General features: G+C 34.3%; 1 protein-coding gene across 1 annotated transcript in view; it reads right to left on the minus strand.

Moving 5' to 3' along the window:
- LOC143078879 (ATP-dependent DNA helicase Q4-like) overlaps positions 1-19,340 on the minus strand; it is a 210,982-nt gene that overhangs the window by 137,305 nt on the left and 54,337 nt on the right. The window contains exons 13-14 of the mRNA XM_076253901.1: positions 15,502-15,684; positions 11,889-12,051 (exon numbers count right to left, since the gene is read on the minus strand). Of these exons, the coding sequence (XP_076110016.1) occupies positions 11,889-12,051; positions 15,502-15,684 (346 nt within the window). The remainder of the gene's footprint in view (positions 1-11,888; positions 12,052-15,501; positions 15,685-19,340) is intronic.

Here is a 19,340-nt window from a genome sequence, read left to right on the forward strand (position 1 = left end):
CTTCTATGTTATTTGATAGTCAAACGGTTGACCCTTTAAATACAAAAATACATCTACAAGAACATATTCTGAAACTTCTTAAATCCACTAACTTTTTTTTAAAGTTTCAAGCTATGTATTGCATTAGAAAACATACATAGGTGTTAAAGAATGACTGACCAGGAGCCTGTTTAACAAAATACTATGGCTTGATCTGGGCGGAGTCTCTGATCTGGGTCACAAAGATGGCCATACGCGACGACATAAAAGCAATTGCTTTAAAAACTGGTTATTTACGTTAAATTTTTCAAGAATTTTTTATTTAGGCTTAAATGATTCAATTTTCATAAGATATATCATAAAAATGCAATGAAAGGTTTATTTTTTTCTGTTTAATAATAGTTATATGTTCCCGCCCACTGTATGATTCGTTGATGCGTAATCGCCGGAAGTCTGAAAAGGGATTCCCCAAAGAATTCACATGTTTACATTTTACACGGTATCAACTTCTTGTCCAAAATGTGTCGGGAAAACAGAACGGTATGACATCCACTGCATATCTTTCATTTCTTAAATGAATTCCTGATATTCCAAATGTTATTTTAAGCACAATTACGTTTTATAGAGCATTTGATTGCAATTTTCTTGTTGCTTTAAACTTGGACTCACATCGACTTGATCTTCATCATTTTAGAAATTCAAAAAATCTTACCAGCACTCAATTCACTTCAAACTATATCGTACAAAATGAAGATAGTGTATTTAATTGACAGTTTTATTAATAACTCATGACAGAAATCGTATTATTATTCGATTTCGGCTGCTTTGAAAAGTTGTCAACAAAAAGTGAGACAAAATGGCGACGGCGTTAAAAAAAAAGAAAACAACAAGTTTAAAATTATAATTCACGTTGATAAACAATTATTTCATCAACACAATTAACACCATTTATTAACGAATTTATACTTCTTATTTTGGATACAACTTTGGTAAAATCTGACGCGGATTACTCAGTAAAAATGCGTTTCATCAGAGATAGTAAATGAGGCATCAAAAGGCGTCATTATGGAGTAAAGGGGGAGGCGTCAAAAGGCGTCATTATGGAGGAAAGGGTTAATCTTATCAGAGTACCCCTAACAGGAAATGATGGTTAATCTTATCAGAGTACCCCTAACAGGAAATGATGGTTAATCTCATCAGAGTACCCCTAACAGGTACTGATGGTTAATCTTATCAGAGTACCCCTAACAGGTAATGATGGTTAATCTCATCAGAGTACCCCTAACAGGTAATGATGGTTAATCTCATCAGAGTACCCCTAACAGGTAATGATGGTTAATCTTATCAGAGTACCCCTAACAGGTAATGATGGTTAATCTCATCAGAGTACCCCTAACAGGTAATGCTGGTTAATCTCATCTGAGTACCCCTAACAGGTAATGCTGGTTAATCTCATCAGAGTACCCTTAACAGGTATTGATGGTTAATCTTATCAGAGTACCCCTAACAGGTAATGATGGTTAATCTTATCAGAGTACCCTTAACAGGTAATGCTGGTTAATCTTATCAGAGTACCCCTAACAGGTAATGATGGTTAATCTTATCAGAGTACCCTTAACAGGTAATGCTGGTTAATCTTATCAGAGTACCCCTAACAGGAAATGATGGTTAATCTTATCAGAGTACCCCTAACAGGTATTGATGGTTAATCTTATCAGAGTACCCCTAACAGATAATGATGGTTAATCTTATCAGAGTACCCTTAACAGGTACTGATGGTTAATCTTATCAGAGTACCCTTAACAGGTACTGATGGTTAATCTTATCAGAGTACCCCTAACAGGTAATGCTGGTTAATCTTATCAGAGTACCCTTAACAGGTAATGCTGGTTAATCTTATCAGAGTACCCCTAACAGGTAACGATGGTTAATCTTATCAGAGTACCCTTAACAGGTAATGCTGGTTAATCTCATTAGAGTACCCCTAACAGGTAATGCTGGTTAATCTTATTAGAGTACCCCTAACAGGTAATGCTGGTTAATCTCATCTGAGTATCCCTAACAGGTACTGATGGTTAATCTCATCAGAGTACCCTTAACAGGAAATGATGGTTAATCTTATCAGAGTACCCCTAACAGGTAATGCTGGTTAATCTCATCAGAGTACCCCTAACAGGTACTGATGGTTAATCTTATCAGAGTACCCCTAACAGGTAATGATGGTTAATCTTATCAGAGTACCCCTAACAGGTAATGATGGTTAATCTTATCAGAGTACCCCTAACAGGTAATGATGGTTAATCTCATCAGAGTACCCCTAACAGGAAATGATGGTTAATCTTATCAGAGTACCCCTAACAGGTAATGATGGTTAATCTCATCAGAGTACCCCTAACAGGAAATGATGGTTAATCTTATCAGAGAACCCCTAACAGGTAATGATGGTTAATCTTATCAGAGTACCCTTTACAGGTAATGATGGTTAATCTTATCAGAGTACCCCTAACAGGTAATGATGGTTAATCAGGGATGATTCCACTATCTAGTTTAGGGCCGCTTAGCGGCCCTTAAATCGGCCAGCGGCCCCAAAAATATGTACATGAAAATTAATTCCCAATTCAGGAAAATAAAATAAAAATCGATATTTCCGGAAAAGTTTCTGTCGCCGATTTAGGCAACTATAATTGTTCATAGTTTGTTGTCAAAATGTTTTAAAATCCAGATGAAAATGCTGTTTACGATCGCATTTTATTAACAACGATTTAATTATGTCAACATGTGGCAAACAATTTAAGCAGCCGAATTCAATTGATTAATATGTTATGGGAGTATCCAGCAGGTTGATAAAAATGGGTATCAAAGCAGACCTCAGCAGAGAGCAAATTCAAATTTTGATTTAACATTGATGGATAAAGTTTAATGGGCGCCGATCTCTTAAAAGCAGATCGCCCAGCAGAGCCGGTTTTATAATATGATGAAAACTTGTTTTGTAAAAGAAATTATTTCCTCAAAAAACAAAAGTTTGAGCGTTTTTTGAAAATAATGTTGATGATAGACCATTCATGAAATACGATGTCATCATAATGGAACTATTTCAAAAGATTTGAAGATGATCCAAATAATTTTATAATCACCGGTTCAATGCTTTAAATATCTTATCAATTAAGTATATGAACTTTTGTAATTGCTTTTCTGAATTCGACAATTGACCAGTTCAATTTGAAATCCATTTGAATCAAGGTAAATTTAGAGAGATTTAGAATTTAGAGATGACCTGCTGTTGAAAAATACCCGATGAATGATTTTTTTCAGTGGTTTATGTTAGCTGAAATATATGTTGTTGTAATAGGCTTAGGTAAATATAGCTATAAGTTGATAGACTAGTACATCATGTTCAATGATATTCATGTAATAACAGTAGCCCATCCAGAATTATTCAAAATGTTACAACTTACATGAACATTAGTGTACAGGTTAAACTTAATAATATACATTTTCCGTTTTTACAGGAAAATAATGTTATTTCATCTTAGATTTTATGCTTAAAAAATTCCCAATTAGAATAAAAATTCCCAATTTGATGTTCAAGAGACCCATTTGAAAACACCTGGAATCATCCCTGTTAATCTTATCAGAGTACCCCTAACAGGTAATGATGGTTAATCTTATCAGAGTACCCCTAACAGGTACTGATGGTTAATCTTATCAGAGTACCCCTAACAGGTACTGATGGTTAATCTCATCAGAGTATCCCTAACAGGTAATGATGGTTAATATTATCAGAGTACCCCTAACAGGTAATGATGGTTAATCTTATCAGAGTACCCCTAACAGGAAATGATGGTTAATCTTATCAGAGTACCCCTAACAGGTAATGATGGTTAATCTTATCAGAGTACCCCTAACAGGTAATGATGGTTAATCTTATCAGAGTACCCCTAACAGGTAATGCTGGTTAATCTTATTAGAGAACCCCTAACAGGTAATGATGGTTAATCTTATCAGAGTACCCCTAACAGGTACTGATGGTTAATCTTATCAGAGAACCCTTAACAGGTAATGATGGTTAATCTTATCAGAGTACCCTTAACAGGAAATGATGGTTAATCTCATCAGAGTACCCTTAACAGTTAATGACGGTTAATCTTATCAGAGTACCCCTAACAGGTAATGATGGTTAATCTTATCAGAGTACCCCTAACAGGTAATGATGGTTAATCTCATCAGAGTACCCCTAACAGGTAATGATGGTTAATCTCATCAGAGTACCCTTAACAGGTAATGATGGTTAATCTTATCAGAGTACCCTTAACAGGTAATGCTGGTTAATCTTATCAGAGTACCCCTAACAGGTAATGATGGTTAATCTTATCAGAGTACCCCTAACAGGTAATGATGGTTAATCTCATCAGTTAAGGGTACTGATGGTTAATCTCATCAGAGTACCCCTAACAGGTAATGATGGTTAATCTTATTAGAGAACCCCTAACAGGTAATGATGGTTCATCTTATTAGAGTACCCCTTACAGGTAATGATGGTTAATCTTATCGAAGTACCCTTTACAGGTAATGATGGTTAATCTTATCAGAGTACCCTTTACAGGTAATGATGGTTAATCTTATCAGAGTACCCCTAACAGGTAATGATGGTTAATCTCATCAGAGTACCCCTAACAGGTAATGATGGTTAATCTTATTAGAGTACCCCTAACAGGTAATGATGGTTAATCTTATCAGAGTACCCTTTACAGGTAATGATGGTTAATCTTATTAGAGAACCCCTAACAGGTAATGATGGTTAATCTTATTAGAGTACCCCTTACAGGTAATGATGGTTAATCTTATCAGAGTACCCCTAACAGGTAATGATGGTTAATCTTATCAGAGTACCCCTAACAGGTAATGATGGTTAATCTTATCAGAGTACCCCTAACAGGTAATGATGGTTAATCTCATCAGTTAAGGGTACTGATGGTTAATCTCATCAGAGTACCCCTAACAGGTAATGATGGTTAATCTTATTAGAGAACCCCTAACAGGTAATGATGGTTAATCTTATTAGAGTACCCCTTACAGGTAATGATGGTTAATCTTATCGAAGTACCCTTTACAGGTAATGATGGTTAATCTTATCAGAGTACCCTTTACAGGTAATGATGGTTAATCTTATCAGAGTACCCCTAACAGGTAATGATGGTTAATCTCATCAGAGTACCCCTAACAGGTAATGATGGTTAATCTTATTAGAGTACCCCTAACAGGTAATGATGGTTAATCTTATCAGAGTACCCTTTACAGGTAATGATGGTTAATCTTATCAGAGTACCCTTTACAGGTACTGATGGTTAATCTTATCAGAGTACCCCTAACAGGTAATGATGGTTAATCTCATTAGAGTACCCTTAACAGGTAATGATGGTTAATCTTATCAGAGTACCCCTAACAGGTACTGATGGTTAATCTTATCAGAGTACCCCTAACAGGTAATGCTGGTTAATCTTATCAGAGTACCCCTAACAGGTAATGATGGTTAATCTTATCAGAGTACCCCTAACAGGTAATGATGGTTAATCTTATCAGAGAACCCCTAACAGGTAATGATGGTTAATCTTATCAGAGTACCCCTAACAGGTAATGATGGTTAATCTCATCAGAGTACCCTTAACAGGTACTGATGGTTAATCTCATCAGAGTACCCCTAACAGGTAATGATGGTTAATCTTATTAGAGAACCCCTAACAGGTAATGATGGTTAATCTTATTAGAGTACCCCTAACAGGTAATGATGGTTAATCTTATCAGAGAACCCCTAACAGATAATGATGGTTAATCTTATCAGAGTACCCCTAACAGGTAATGATGGTTAATCTTATCAGAGTACCCCTAACAGGTAATGCTGGTTAATCTTATCAGAGAACCCCTAACAGGCAATGCTGGTTAATCTTATCAGAGTACCCCTAACAGATAATGATGGTTAATCTTATCAGAGTACCCCTAACAGGTAATGATGGTTAATCTTATTAGAGAACCCCTAACAGGTAATGATGGTTCATCTTATTAGAGTACCCCTTACAGGTAATGATGGTTAATCTTATCGAAGTACCCTTTACAGGTAATGATGGTTAATCTTATCAGAGTACCCTTTACAGGTAATGATGGTTAATCTTATCAGAGTACCCCTAACAGGTAATGATGGTTAATCTCATCAGAGTACCCCTAACAGGTAATGATGGTTAATCTTATTAGAGTACCCCTAACAGGTAATGATGGTTAATCTTATCAGAGTACCCTTTACAGGTAATGATGGTTAATCTTATTAGAGAACCCCTAACAGGTAATGATGGTTAATCTTATTAGAGTACCCCTTACAGGTAATGATGGTTAATCTTATCAGAGTACCCCTAACAGGTAATGATGGTTAATCTTATCAGAGTACCCCTAACAGGTAATGATGGTTAATCTTATCAGAGTACCCCTAACAGGTAATGATGGTTAATCTCATCAGTTAAGGGTACTGATGGTTAATCTCATCAGAGTACCCCTAACAGGTAATGATGGTTAATCTTATTAGAGAACCCCTAACAGGTAATGATGGTTAATCTTATTAGAGTACCCCTTACAGGTAATGATGGTTAATCTTATCGAAGTACCCTTTACAGGTAATGATGGTTAATCTTATCAGAGTACCCTTTACAGGTAATGATGGTTAATCTTATCAGAGTACCCCTAACAGGTAATGATGGTTAATCTCATCAGAGTACCCCTAACAGGTAATGATGGTTAATCTTATTAGAGTACCCCTAACAGGTAATGATGGTTAATCTTATCAGAGTACCCTTTACAGGTAATGATGGTTAATCTTATCAGAGTACCCTTTACAGGTACTGATGGTTAATCTTATCAGAGTACCCCTAACAGGTAATGATGGTTAATCTCATTAGAGTACCCTTAACAGGTAATGATGGTTAATCTTATCAGAGTACCCCTAACAGGTACTGATGGTTAATCTTATCAGAGTACCCCTAACAGGTAATGCTGGTTAATCTTATCAGAGTACCCCTAACAGGTAATGATGGTTAATCTTATCAGAGTACCCCTAACAGGTAATGATGGTTAATCTTATCAGAGAACCCCTAACAGGTAATGATGGTTAATCTTATCAGAGTACCCCTAACAGGTAATGATGGTTAATCTCATCAGAGTACCCTTAACAGGTACTGATGGTTAATCTCATCAGAGTACCCCTAACAGGTAATGATGGTTAATCTTATTAGAGAACCCCTAACAGGTAATGATGGTTAATCTTATTAGAGTACCCCTAACAGGTAATGATGGTTAATCTTATCAGAGAACCCCTAACAGATAATGATGGTTAATCTTATCAGAGTACCCCTAACAGGTAATGATGGTTAATCTTATCAGAGTACCCCTAACAGGTAATGCTGGTTAATCTTATCAGAGAACCCCTAACAGGCAATGCTGGTTAATCTTATCAGAGTACCCCTAACAGGTAATGCTGGTTAATCTTATCAGAGAACCCCTAACAGGCAATGCTGGTTAATCTTATCAGAGTACCCCTAACAGGTAATGCTGGTTAATCTCATCAGAGTACCCCTAACAGGTAATGATGGTTAACCTCATTAGAGTACCCCTAACAGGTAATGCTGGTTAATCTCATTAGAGTACCCCCAACAGGTAATGATGGTTAATCTCATCAGAGTACCCCTAACAGGTAATGCTGGTTAATCTCATTAGAGTACCCCTAACAGGTAATGCTGGTTAATCTCATCTGAGTACCCCTAACAGGTAATCTCATCAGAGTACCCCTAACAGGTAATGCTGGTTAATCTCATTAGAGTACCCCTAACAGGTAATGCTGGTTAATCTCATCTGAGTACCCCTAACAGGTAATGCTGGTTAATCTCATCAGAGTACCCCTAACAGGTAATGCTGGTTAATCTCATCTGAGTACCCCTAACAGGTAATGCTGGTTAATCTCATCAGAGTACCCCTAACAGGTAATGATGGTTAATCTTATTAGAGTACCCCTAACAGGTAATGCTGGTTAATCTCATCTGAGTACCCCTAACAGATAATGATGGTTAATCTTATCAGAGTACCCCTAACAGGTAATGATGGTTAATCTTATCAGAGTACCCCTAACAGGTAATGATGGTTAATCTTATCAGAGAACCCCTAACAGATAATGATGGTTAATCTTATCAGAGTACCCCTAACAGGAAATGATGGTTAATCTCATCAGAGTACCACTAACAGGTAATGCTGGTTAATCTTATCAGAGAACCCCTAACAGATAATGATGGTTAATCTTATCAGAGTACCCCTAACAGGTAATTATAATGATAGTTAATCTTATCAGAGTACCCCTAACAGGTAATGATGGTTAATCTTATCAGAGTACCCCTAACAGGTAATTATAATGATAGTTAATCTTATCAGAGTACCCCTAACAGGTAATGATGGTTAATCTCATCAGAGTACCCCTAACAGGTAATGCTGGTTAATCTTATCAGAGTACCCCTAACAGGTAATGCTGGTTAATCTCATCAGAGTACCCCTAACAGGTAATGATGGTTAATCTCATTAGAGTACCCCTAACAGGTAATGCTGGTTAATCTCATTAGAGTACCCCTAACAGGTACTGATGGTTAATCTCATCTGAGTACCCCTAACAGGTAATGCTGGTTAATCTCATCAGAGTACCCCTAACAGGTACTGATGGTTAATCTTATCAGAGTACCCCTAACAGGTAATGATGGTTAATCTCATCTGAGTACCCCTAACAGGTAATGCTGGTTAATCTCATCAGAGTACCCCTAACAGGTACTGATGGTTAATCTTATCAGAGTACCCCTAACAGGTAATGATGGTTAATCTCATCAGAGTACCCCTAACAGGTAATGCTGGTTAATCTCATTAGAGTACCCCTAACAGGTAATGATGGTTTATCTCATCAGAGTATCCCTAACAGGAAATGATGGTTAATCTTATCAGAGTACCCCCAACAGGTAATGATGGTTAATCTCATCAGAGTACCCCTAACAGGTAATGCTGGTTAATCTCATTAGAGTACCCCTAACAGGTAATGCTGGTTAATCTCATCTGAGTACCCCTAACAGGTAATGCTGGTTAATCTCATCAGAGTACCCCTAACAGGTAATGATGGTTAATCTTATCAGAGTACCCCTAACAGGTAATGATGGTTAATCTCATTAGAGTACCCTTAACAGGTAATGATGGTTAATCTCATCAGAGTACCCTTAACAGGTAATGATGGTTAATCTTATCAGAGTACCCCTAACAGGTAATGATGGTTAATCTCATTAGAGTACCCCTAACAGGTAATGCTGGTTAATCTCATCTGAGTACCCCTAACAGGTAATGCTGGTTAATCTCATCAGAGTACCCCTAACAGGTAATTATAATGATGGTTAATCTTATCAGAGTACCCCTAACAGATAATGATGGTTAATCTTATCAGAGAACCCCTAACAGGTAATGATGGTTAATCTTATCAGAGTACCCCTAACAGGTAATGATGGTTAATCTCATCAGAGTACCCCTAACAGATAATGATGGTTAATCTTATCAGAGTACCCCTAACAGGTAATGATGGTTAATCTTATCAGAGTACCCCTAACAGGTAATGCTGGTTAATCTTATCAGAGTACCCCTAACAGGTAATGATGGTTAATCTCATCAGAGTACCCCTAACAGGTAATGCTGGTTAATCTTATTAGAGTACCCCTAACAGGTAATGCTGGTTAATCTCATCTGAGTACCCGGTTAATCTTATTAGAGTACCCCTAACAGGTAATGCTGGTTAATCTCATCTGAGTACCCCTAACAGATAATGATGGTTAATCTTATCAGAGTACCCCTAACAGGTAATGATGGTTAATCTTATCAGAGTACCCCTAACAGGTAATGATGGTTAATCTTATCAGAGTACCCCTAACAGGTAATGATGGTTAATCTTATCAGAGTACCCCTAACAGGTAATGATGGTTAATCTCATCAGAGTACCCCTAACAGGTAATGATGGTTAATCTTATCAGAGTACCCCTAACAGGTAATGATGGTTAATCTCATCAGAGTACCCCTAACAGATAATGATGGTTAATCTCATCTGAGTACCCCTAACAGGTAATGCTGGTTAATCTTATCAGGAATAGTTTATAATAGATGTTACATGAAATACTACATTTAAGTAATGATAAATGCTAAAACAATTAGCAAGTTGTCAAATGGCGGGTGCATATTTGAAGAACATCTTAGCAGAATTTACATAAGATTGTTTTGTAAAAGAAAATCCTATATTTTTCCTTAAAATATTTTATGAAGGTATTACTAAAATTTGTTTTTGAGACTGCTGCAGTAATGTCATTGCAGTTTTCCTCATTATGGTCCAAACTAGTCCTAAGGTTGCATAACAGGGTTTATTAAAAGCATTTATTGATGACTCATTAATGGCCTTTTGTTGTTTTCTACTCTTTGGTCAGATTGTTGTCTCTGATACTTTTCCCATTTCCATTCTCAATTGTCATTGGAAACTTTAAGTCATTTTTTAAATGTGAATCATTGTCATGAATTTAATTTAGTGATGATGGAGAAATATAGATTCCTACACTGCAACAAGTGTATTACGATATTTCTCCACTCGAGACAGTTAAAATTTATTATTTAAAGCGCAAGGCTTGCCGAGCATTTTAAATGATTAAATTTAACTGTCGAGAGTGGAGAAATATCGTAATACATGAGTTATAGTGTCAAAATCTTGTTTCTCTGATGACTTTAATCATTCTTTTTCAAAGATTTTCAGAAACTTGTGTTCTTTATATGCAACGTCATCAGGCAAGGTCGCCTTTTTTCCCTGATGTCACAATAGGAAAATTGCGAAGAAAACAAAACATTTGACGTCGTAATCAAATTTCGACTAATCATTTGCCGAGAACAGATTTTTCACTAGTGAGGAGAAATATTTTTCTCACACCAGTCAAGAAATGTGAAAATAGCACAAAAATTAGAGAAATATAGATTCCACAACTGCAACAAGTGTATTACGATATTTCTCCACTCGAGACAGTTAAATTTTACTATTTTAAAAGTTAGGCTTGCAGAGCTTTTTGAATAATTAAAATTTAACTGTTGAGAGTGGAGAAATATCATAATACACAAGTTACAGTGATGGAATCTGTTTCTCTTATGATTTTTATCCTTCTTTTTCGAAAATTTGAGGAAAGTTGTGTACTTATAATGTGACGTCATCAGGCATGGTGGCCTTTTTTTATGACATCACCATAAGAAAATTTAGAAGAAAACAAGAAATTTTAACGTCACAATTAAATTTCAACCAATCATTTGGCGAGAACAGATTTTTCACTAGGGAAGAGAAATATTTTTCTCACACCGTGTAGGAAATGTGAAAATAGCACTAAAATTTGAAAAATATAGATTCTTACACTGCAACAAGTGTATTACGATATTTCTCCACTCGAGACAGTTAAATTTTATTATTTAAAGCGCGAGGCTTGCCGAGCCCTTTAAATAATAAAATTTAACTGTCGAGAGTGGAGAAATATCGTAATACACGAGTTATAGTGTCGGAATCTGTTTCTCTAATGCTTTTTATCGTTCTTTTTCAAAGATTTTCAGAAAATTGTGCTCTTTATATGCGACGTCATCAGGCAAGGTCGCCTTTTTTCATGACGTCACAATAGGAAAATTGAGAAGAAAACAAAACATTTTGACGTCATAATCAAATTTCGACTAATCATTTGCCGAGAACAGATTTTTCACTAGTGAGGAGAAATATTTTTCTCACACCGGTCAGGAAATGTGAAAATAGCACAATAATTAGAGAAGCATCCTTCTATTGCATTCCTTACCTTTTCTCTTTGTACGATCTCCAGTCCAGTTCTCTCCCTTCTGATCCTGCAGACTTGTACGTATTAGTGTTGCTAGTCTTTCTGTGGTATCACGTCTAGTGCAGTATAGTATAATAGATTCACAATTTGAAAATCTGTCACCTTGTAACAACCCTATCAATGACTACAAAAAAAAGATAACTTTCAAAAATGAACAAATGCAAGCTTTAGAATATTTAATAGTTTGCTTCTTGAAACATTTTTTTTATAATGAAAACTAACAAAAATGTGTCTGAGGACATAAATCTCACCACTCACGCTTCGCAATCTTCAATTTAAAAAAAAAAAGCACAACTCCAGAATAGTTAATGACTCATAACCCAAATCTAAAAGCTGTCTGCATGTTATGGTTCTTAGCATTGTATGTGAGTTTTTAATCATTTGAATGAGACAAAATTTAGTTAGTGTGCTTAAATGGGCCCTTTGGGCCAGGGGAGCTAAAAAGGGATACCAATAAAACTGTTGCTTGACAGATCAATTTAGATCATAACATTGACAAAACATACTTTTCTATTCCATGATATGATAGTGAATTGTCATTGGTAATTTTTCTCTTAAAACAAAAATATAGAAAGATTTTTGTCTTTGTTTGTCTTAATTCCAATGGCAAATATTTGAGACATATTTTGAACAATGACAAATTGAACTTCACATGCATATTAGAAGTAGGTTCTATAAAGTTGGTCAACTTTTATAATTATCTTGACATTTGGTTGACAAATAATTCTAATTAACTGTTGCGTATGTCTATGTCAATTGGTGTGGTCTTATTGGCAATCATACTACATCTTCTTATTTTGATATTAACCAACAAGTTGTAGACAATGTCGTGCAAAGTATACCCCCACTAGTGATTACACATTGATGGAAAATTTCATGCTCAGTGGGCACAAACAATTAAAGTATGATCAAACAAATATTCACTCCTCTGCAGATATGAAACTCACTTACATGGTAAAACTTATGCAATTTCAAACCAAATATCAAATCATTCCTTAATGACAAATGTGTAATAAACAATTTCTTTCTCAGAAGGTTGAATAAAATTTTGACAAATTATTGTCACATATGAAATGACAGTCTGACAAATCTGAAAATTTAATCCATAGTACAACTCATCATTAAAAAGTTTCACACCAGATATCAAATCATTAAAATATTGGTACAAAGAGTCAATTTGGACAAGTGAGTTTATGAACAGAAAGGACAAATGGATGGACAGAAAAGTGAAATGCATCATCATCAGAAAATGGATTGATTGATTGTTGTTGAATGCCACTTTCAACAGTATTTAGTGGTGGTCAGTGTTTATTGGTGGAGGAAGAAGGAAGCCAGAGTGCCTGGAGATCTAAGTAACATTGACCTTTTGAAGGAAAATTGACAATCCTAGTCAATTTAGATTGGCGTAAAGTACACCTGCCCCATTAAGATACTAGTTTAGTGAGCTTTCTTTAATCAGGGACAAAAACCAGAAAAATATATGGCCAATGTGGGGATCGAACCCACAACATTTGCGTTATAAACACTATATTATGTAAAACTGGTCAGTGACCTTTTTTTTTAAACAGTTCAAAAAGTCATATAAAACTAATGTTAAGAAGACTGACAAAAAAGTCAAGGATTCCATAATTTCTTCTCATGTCTGAAAGTTTGACATTGAAATTTATCCTGAGAGTCTATATCTATCTTCATTTTCATTAACAACTTGATTATAAGTCTTCATAGAAAGACAAGACTGCCACCTATTTTCCTTGTTTGATAATGGGAAATCCTAACATTCAATTCAAACAAAAATCAAAAATAAAAATAAGAAAGTGCACTTCATGTTCTGATACTGTAAAGACAGAAATTATTGCAATGTTTATATTATTGCAAAAAATGCAGCAGGATTATAATCGCAATAATTTTAACTCGCATTTTGAAATGTTTTATATGAATTAATCAGGATTTTTATAATTATTACAGAAAATTAAAATGCATTTTATCCTCAAATGACAAAATCTTAATAAAAAATGCATGTAACGGTAATAATTTCTGAATTAACAGTATTTAAATATGAACAAAATGGTTATTTTATATATCAACTGTAGATAAATGAAGTATCCCTTGAAAAAGTAAAATGTATACAAGTGTGGTACAATAAGTCAACTTTTGAAACTGAGAAATTAAAATAAGACCTTTTCCACAAAATGCATGCTAAGCATGGACTATTTTTCTATTGGCGAAAGTCTCAAAAATAAGTTGGTATACAGTATTTGAATCCCATAGATGAACCAAAAATCCAAGTTTCACTATCTAAAGCTTTAACACTCCATAATTTCTTACTCGTAAATAACATTGAAATTAAAGAAATCACTATATAAAGTCTTGAATACATCACACCAATAAAAGGTTTCTGACAATAATATTCAGTAATTCAATGTTAAAGTGGACACACTTTATATAAAATTAGGAAAATGGGTGTTTTCACACTATTCAGAAACAATTATTTCAATCACAGAAATAGACTCTCACTTGTGTATCTTTATCTAAGACAGTAAGATTGGTATAAATAATTTATTATCTTGCTTGCTTCCTAAATGGATTTGCTCCATTAAGCATTTGTCAGTTACATTTAAGGCAATCCAACTTAATTAACTCCAACTAAGAGATGCTTGCTTGGGCAAAAAATATTACAAGTTTTGTTTGAACCTCCACAATTCAAGAAGCTCAATTTTCCTTTAATTTTAATTATAAATTACAGTTAAACCTGTACATAAAAGTCACCCTTGAGAACAGAGAAAACTGACCATATGCAAGATGTATAGGTATAAGTACTGGGGGAAAACTTTACAAAGACCACATATACATAGTTATAAAATTTGTGTTTTATGATCTGTGATTATGTGATATGCCATCAGACTTCTCTTGGACTGAATTTTAATGTGCGTATTGTTATGCGTTTACTTTTCTACATTGGCTAGAGGTATAGGGGGAGGGTTGAGATCTCACAAACATGTTTAACCCCGCCGCATTTTTGCGCCTGTCCCAAGTCAGGAGCCTCTGGCCTTTGTTAGTCTTGTATTATTTTAATTTTAGTTTCTTGTGTACAATTTGGAAATTAGTATGGCGTTCATTATCACTGAACTAGTATATATTTGTTTAGGGGCCAGCTGAAGGACGCCTCCGGGTGCGGGAATTTCTCGCTACATTGAAGACCTGTTGGTGACCTTCTGCTGTTGTTTTTTTCTATGGACGGGTTGTTGTCTCTTTGGCACATTCCCCATTTCCATTCTCAATTTTATCAGTATTTCATGGACTCATGTGTATATAATTAAGGCCTTAGTTTTCTCGTTTGAATTGTTTTACATTGTCATTTTGGGGCCTTTTATAGCGGTTTAGGCTTTACTCATTGTTGAAGGCTGTACAGTGACCTATAGTTGTTAATTTCTGTGTCATTTTGGTCTCTTGTGGAGAGTATATTGTATCATTGGCAATCATACCACATCTTCTTTTTTTATATCTATTCTGTTCTTTTTTATTCTCTATCTGTTAAATGTGTCAACTTTGAGACTTTTTAAAAGATATATCATACCTCGTCTCTATTTTCATCTCTAGAAACAGACAGAAATAGATTTTTAGGGACTGGCGGACCACGAACAACAGCTTCTTCTATATCATCAATCCCAAGATGCTTTGCAACATCTGCAGCTGTTGACAGTGTAGCAGTTGCTGTAAGGCCAAGGAAACACTTTACACCAAACCTCTCTCTTAAAACCTGTAAAACACAGAAATGTTCATAACAATTAAGTCCATTAGGAATATACTAATCAACAAAAATTAAACCTGAGGGAATTCCCTGACCTAAAAATAGAGTTTTGTAGCAGCTGCAGTTAGAAGGTTACATTGAACTTTAGTGTGAAAAGAATGAAACTGCTAACCAATTAGTATCTGATTTCACAAAAAGATTATTTTTTTAACAAATAATGTTCTATTTTAGCTGACAGAATTAAATAGGAATAGTTTTTTGTTAACAAATTAACTTCCTTTTCATTTGAGATATGAGGAAAGAGTTCTTGTGAAAAGAGCCCAATAGCCACTAACTTTTAGAAGTACTAACAAAGTTATGGATTGGATAGGAAGTTTAGAGGTCAGAGAGACACAAAACCAGTACAAAGTTATCTACATAACCCAAAACACTGTTAACATTCGTAATTTTTGATGTGTCTTATGATTTATCACATTTTTAATTTCTGATGCATAATATAACCTTGTTCCGGTAGTTATAATCACAATCCAGTCCTGAGTGTCCTTTTCCCCAAATGTGATCAACCAATTTAGACTGTGGCCTTTGTTAATCTTGTTTGTTTTTTAATTTTAGTTCATTCATATGCTTTGGAGTTTAGTGTGATATCCATTTTCACTGAACTAGCACAAATTTTTGTTTAGGGGCCAGGTGAAGCTAGAACACCTCCCGGTAATGAATTTTCTTATTGTGTTATAGTCTTATTGGTGGCATTCAGACAGACAGACAGACAGACAGACAGACAGACAGACAGACAGACAGACAGACAGACAGACAGACAGACAGACAGACAGCTGAAGCTAGAACACCTCCCGGTAATGAATTTTCCCATTGTGTTATAGTCTTATTGGTGGCATTCAGACAGACAGACACTTTATAACTTTTGCACTTTTTCCGTACATGAGTGCATTTGATGATGTTTTTTCTCAAGTGATAAAGCCATTTAATGATATCCAACCTTCCTGCTAAATAATTGCATGCAACCCTAGGCCTGTAATGTACATAAAATATAAATGTCTTTGGGACCCAGACATTGTTTCAAAGTAATAAGGCAATTATTATAGAAACATTATAAGTTGTTTCCCAATTTACTGTACAATCTATTACCAGTGTATGCTGTTATACCATCTAATTGTCAGTGTTCACGCTGACTTTCCGACATACATATCAACCATACTTAACATTTAAATTAATGGTATACATGCTAATAATTAGATAGACAAATTGGACCATATATCAGATAAAAAAGGCTTGTTAGACATAGTAATGAATATCAAAGCAATAAATATTTGAAGGATATCCAATTTAAACTAATATTGTTAAATTAATTCAATCAAATTTCTCCAACTTGAACAAACCTTAGACATAAAATCATGCCTTGTATGCATTTCCAAATTCCTAGTATAGACCTTTTGAAATTTCTTATTTCTGCATTCTTTGTGCTATATATACCTTTTTTAGATCAGTGTCTCGCTTTAATAAGCTTTATAAACTTGAGAAACTGTATTAATTTTTAAAGTTTGTTTATATTTTGATTTTCCCCAAAAACAAAAACAAATGTACTTGCCTCATGAAATTGCTTCAGATCTTTTATTACCCCAAAATATAATAAATTATCATTTTCCTTAAGTTCAACATTTGTATGGAAGTATGTAAAATTTCTCCAAACTTTGTCAAAATTATCTCTAACAAGAATGTGTCCTAAGTACATGGATGCCCGATCCACACTATCATTTTCCATGTTCAGTGGATCATGAAAATGGGGGGAAATCTCTAATTTGGCATTAAAATTAGAAAGATCATATCATTAGGAACATGTGTACTAAGTTTCAAGATGATTGGACTTCAACTTCATCAAAAACTACCTCAACCAAAAACTTTAGCCTGAAGCGGGACAAACTGACGGACAAACAGACTAACGGGAGAACGTACAACTGAAGGACAAACAGACGCACAGACCAGGGGCATAAAAACTCTTTTCTCTAAACCCAATACAAAAAGATTTTTCTTAGAAGGTATATGTTGCTGGCTGATAAACTTATGTTTTAATGATGTAAAATAATAATATGGTCACCCACTTAGTATGTTTGTTATACATCAGTTACATGTAATTACTGTTTTTTCTAATAAATCAAAAATGAAGTCTGTGACCGTATGATCATTTTATATCAATCAAAGGAAAGGTCATATATTAACAACATATCATTTTTTAAGATAAATCTTTACATTGCTCATTGATATTGTTGATGAATTGAAGACAATTTTTTAAGTACGTAATTTGATGGGAACAGAAATCAATATTAATGAAATAGTGCCCTACAAGTAACTTTAGTAACTTCATTTAGGATTTACCAGAGTGCGAACTGAATAATTATGATTTCAACACTAGCATTTTGAAATTTTTATTAAACTGACAGTTGGGAAACAACACATGTATCATTTTTATTTTCCCGGCATTAGGTTTGCCTTTTATGTACCCTACTCCGATGAAGGAATGGACTGCATAAAAGACAGATGTTTTGAATTTTGATCACAAGCTCACTAGGAAGATGGTCATGCCAACATTAAATCTCAATTTACATAAAAGAAATTAAAGTACCTTTTATGTTTAAAATGTAAACAAATATTTCTTGGTAGATAAAATATTGTTATCGTGCCTATCTAAAATGATTTGGCCTTTCACAAAAGTATAAATTCATTTGTTTTTATACTGACAACTTTTAACTAACTAGATAGGGGAGGATTTTTACCATGAGACGAAATCAAAGTGCCACATAAAATTTGTCCACCATCTTTTAAAAGAGATGAGTACAATTTATAAAACATTTTACTAGTTATAGGCTTACAAAATTCACCAAGAAAAACATCGATAAACAAATTGTCCCTGTTGCCATGTTTGTGTTTTTATGTTAGTTGTTTTTTCTACTTCATGGCAATCTAATGAGACATGCCATTTCCAACTGTTTTTTACAGTTTATTCTAATGTTGTGTTGTTAGAGAGATACAGAGTCAGTTGTGCACTTACAAGCATGTATAACATCCAACATTCTATATCATATAAAAAAGAAGATGTGGTATGATTGCCAATGAGACAATGAGCCTGTTTTATCTCATATTTACTCAAATCATGAAATACAATATTTTATCAATTTATGTTTACATAGGAACTTTTCCCTAGTGTATGAAATTAAAAAACAGCTTCATTTCTTAATACATATTTTCATTTAAGGGCATACAATACAGTTTTGATCCTTTGTTTACAGTTTGCTGAAAATTTCCATATAGGCTATTTTTTGCCTTATTAAATCAAATATGTAATAATAAATATACCTTAATGTGCTACTTTTTGAGTTAAATGAGGTTGAAATTTTGTAAATTTGCTAAAAATTCAGATTTATGGCCGTATTTTCCCTCTTGAAAAAAAGCCATAACTTTTTTGTTTTAAAAGATAAACAAAAATTTTTTTTGTTAAATAATTTGTAATTTTTTTATTTTAAAGTATCCTAACAATTTATGCATTTTTTATTCAGAAATAACTCATATTAATCAAATGGTCATCAATTGAGAAAAAAACGTATTTTTTTGCTGTATATTTATCAATATTAAAACAATTGCACTATTTACAGTTT

The sequence above is a fragment of the Mytilus galloprovincialis genome, chromosome 6 (genome assembly GCF_965363235.1).
Source record: "Mytilus galloprovincialis chromosome 6, xbMytGall1.hap1.1, whole genome shotgun sequence".
Taxonomy (NCBI): Eukaryota; Metazoa; Mollusca; class Bivalvia; order Mytilida; family Mytilidae; genus Mytilus; species Mytilus galloprovincialis.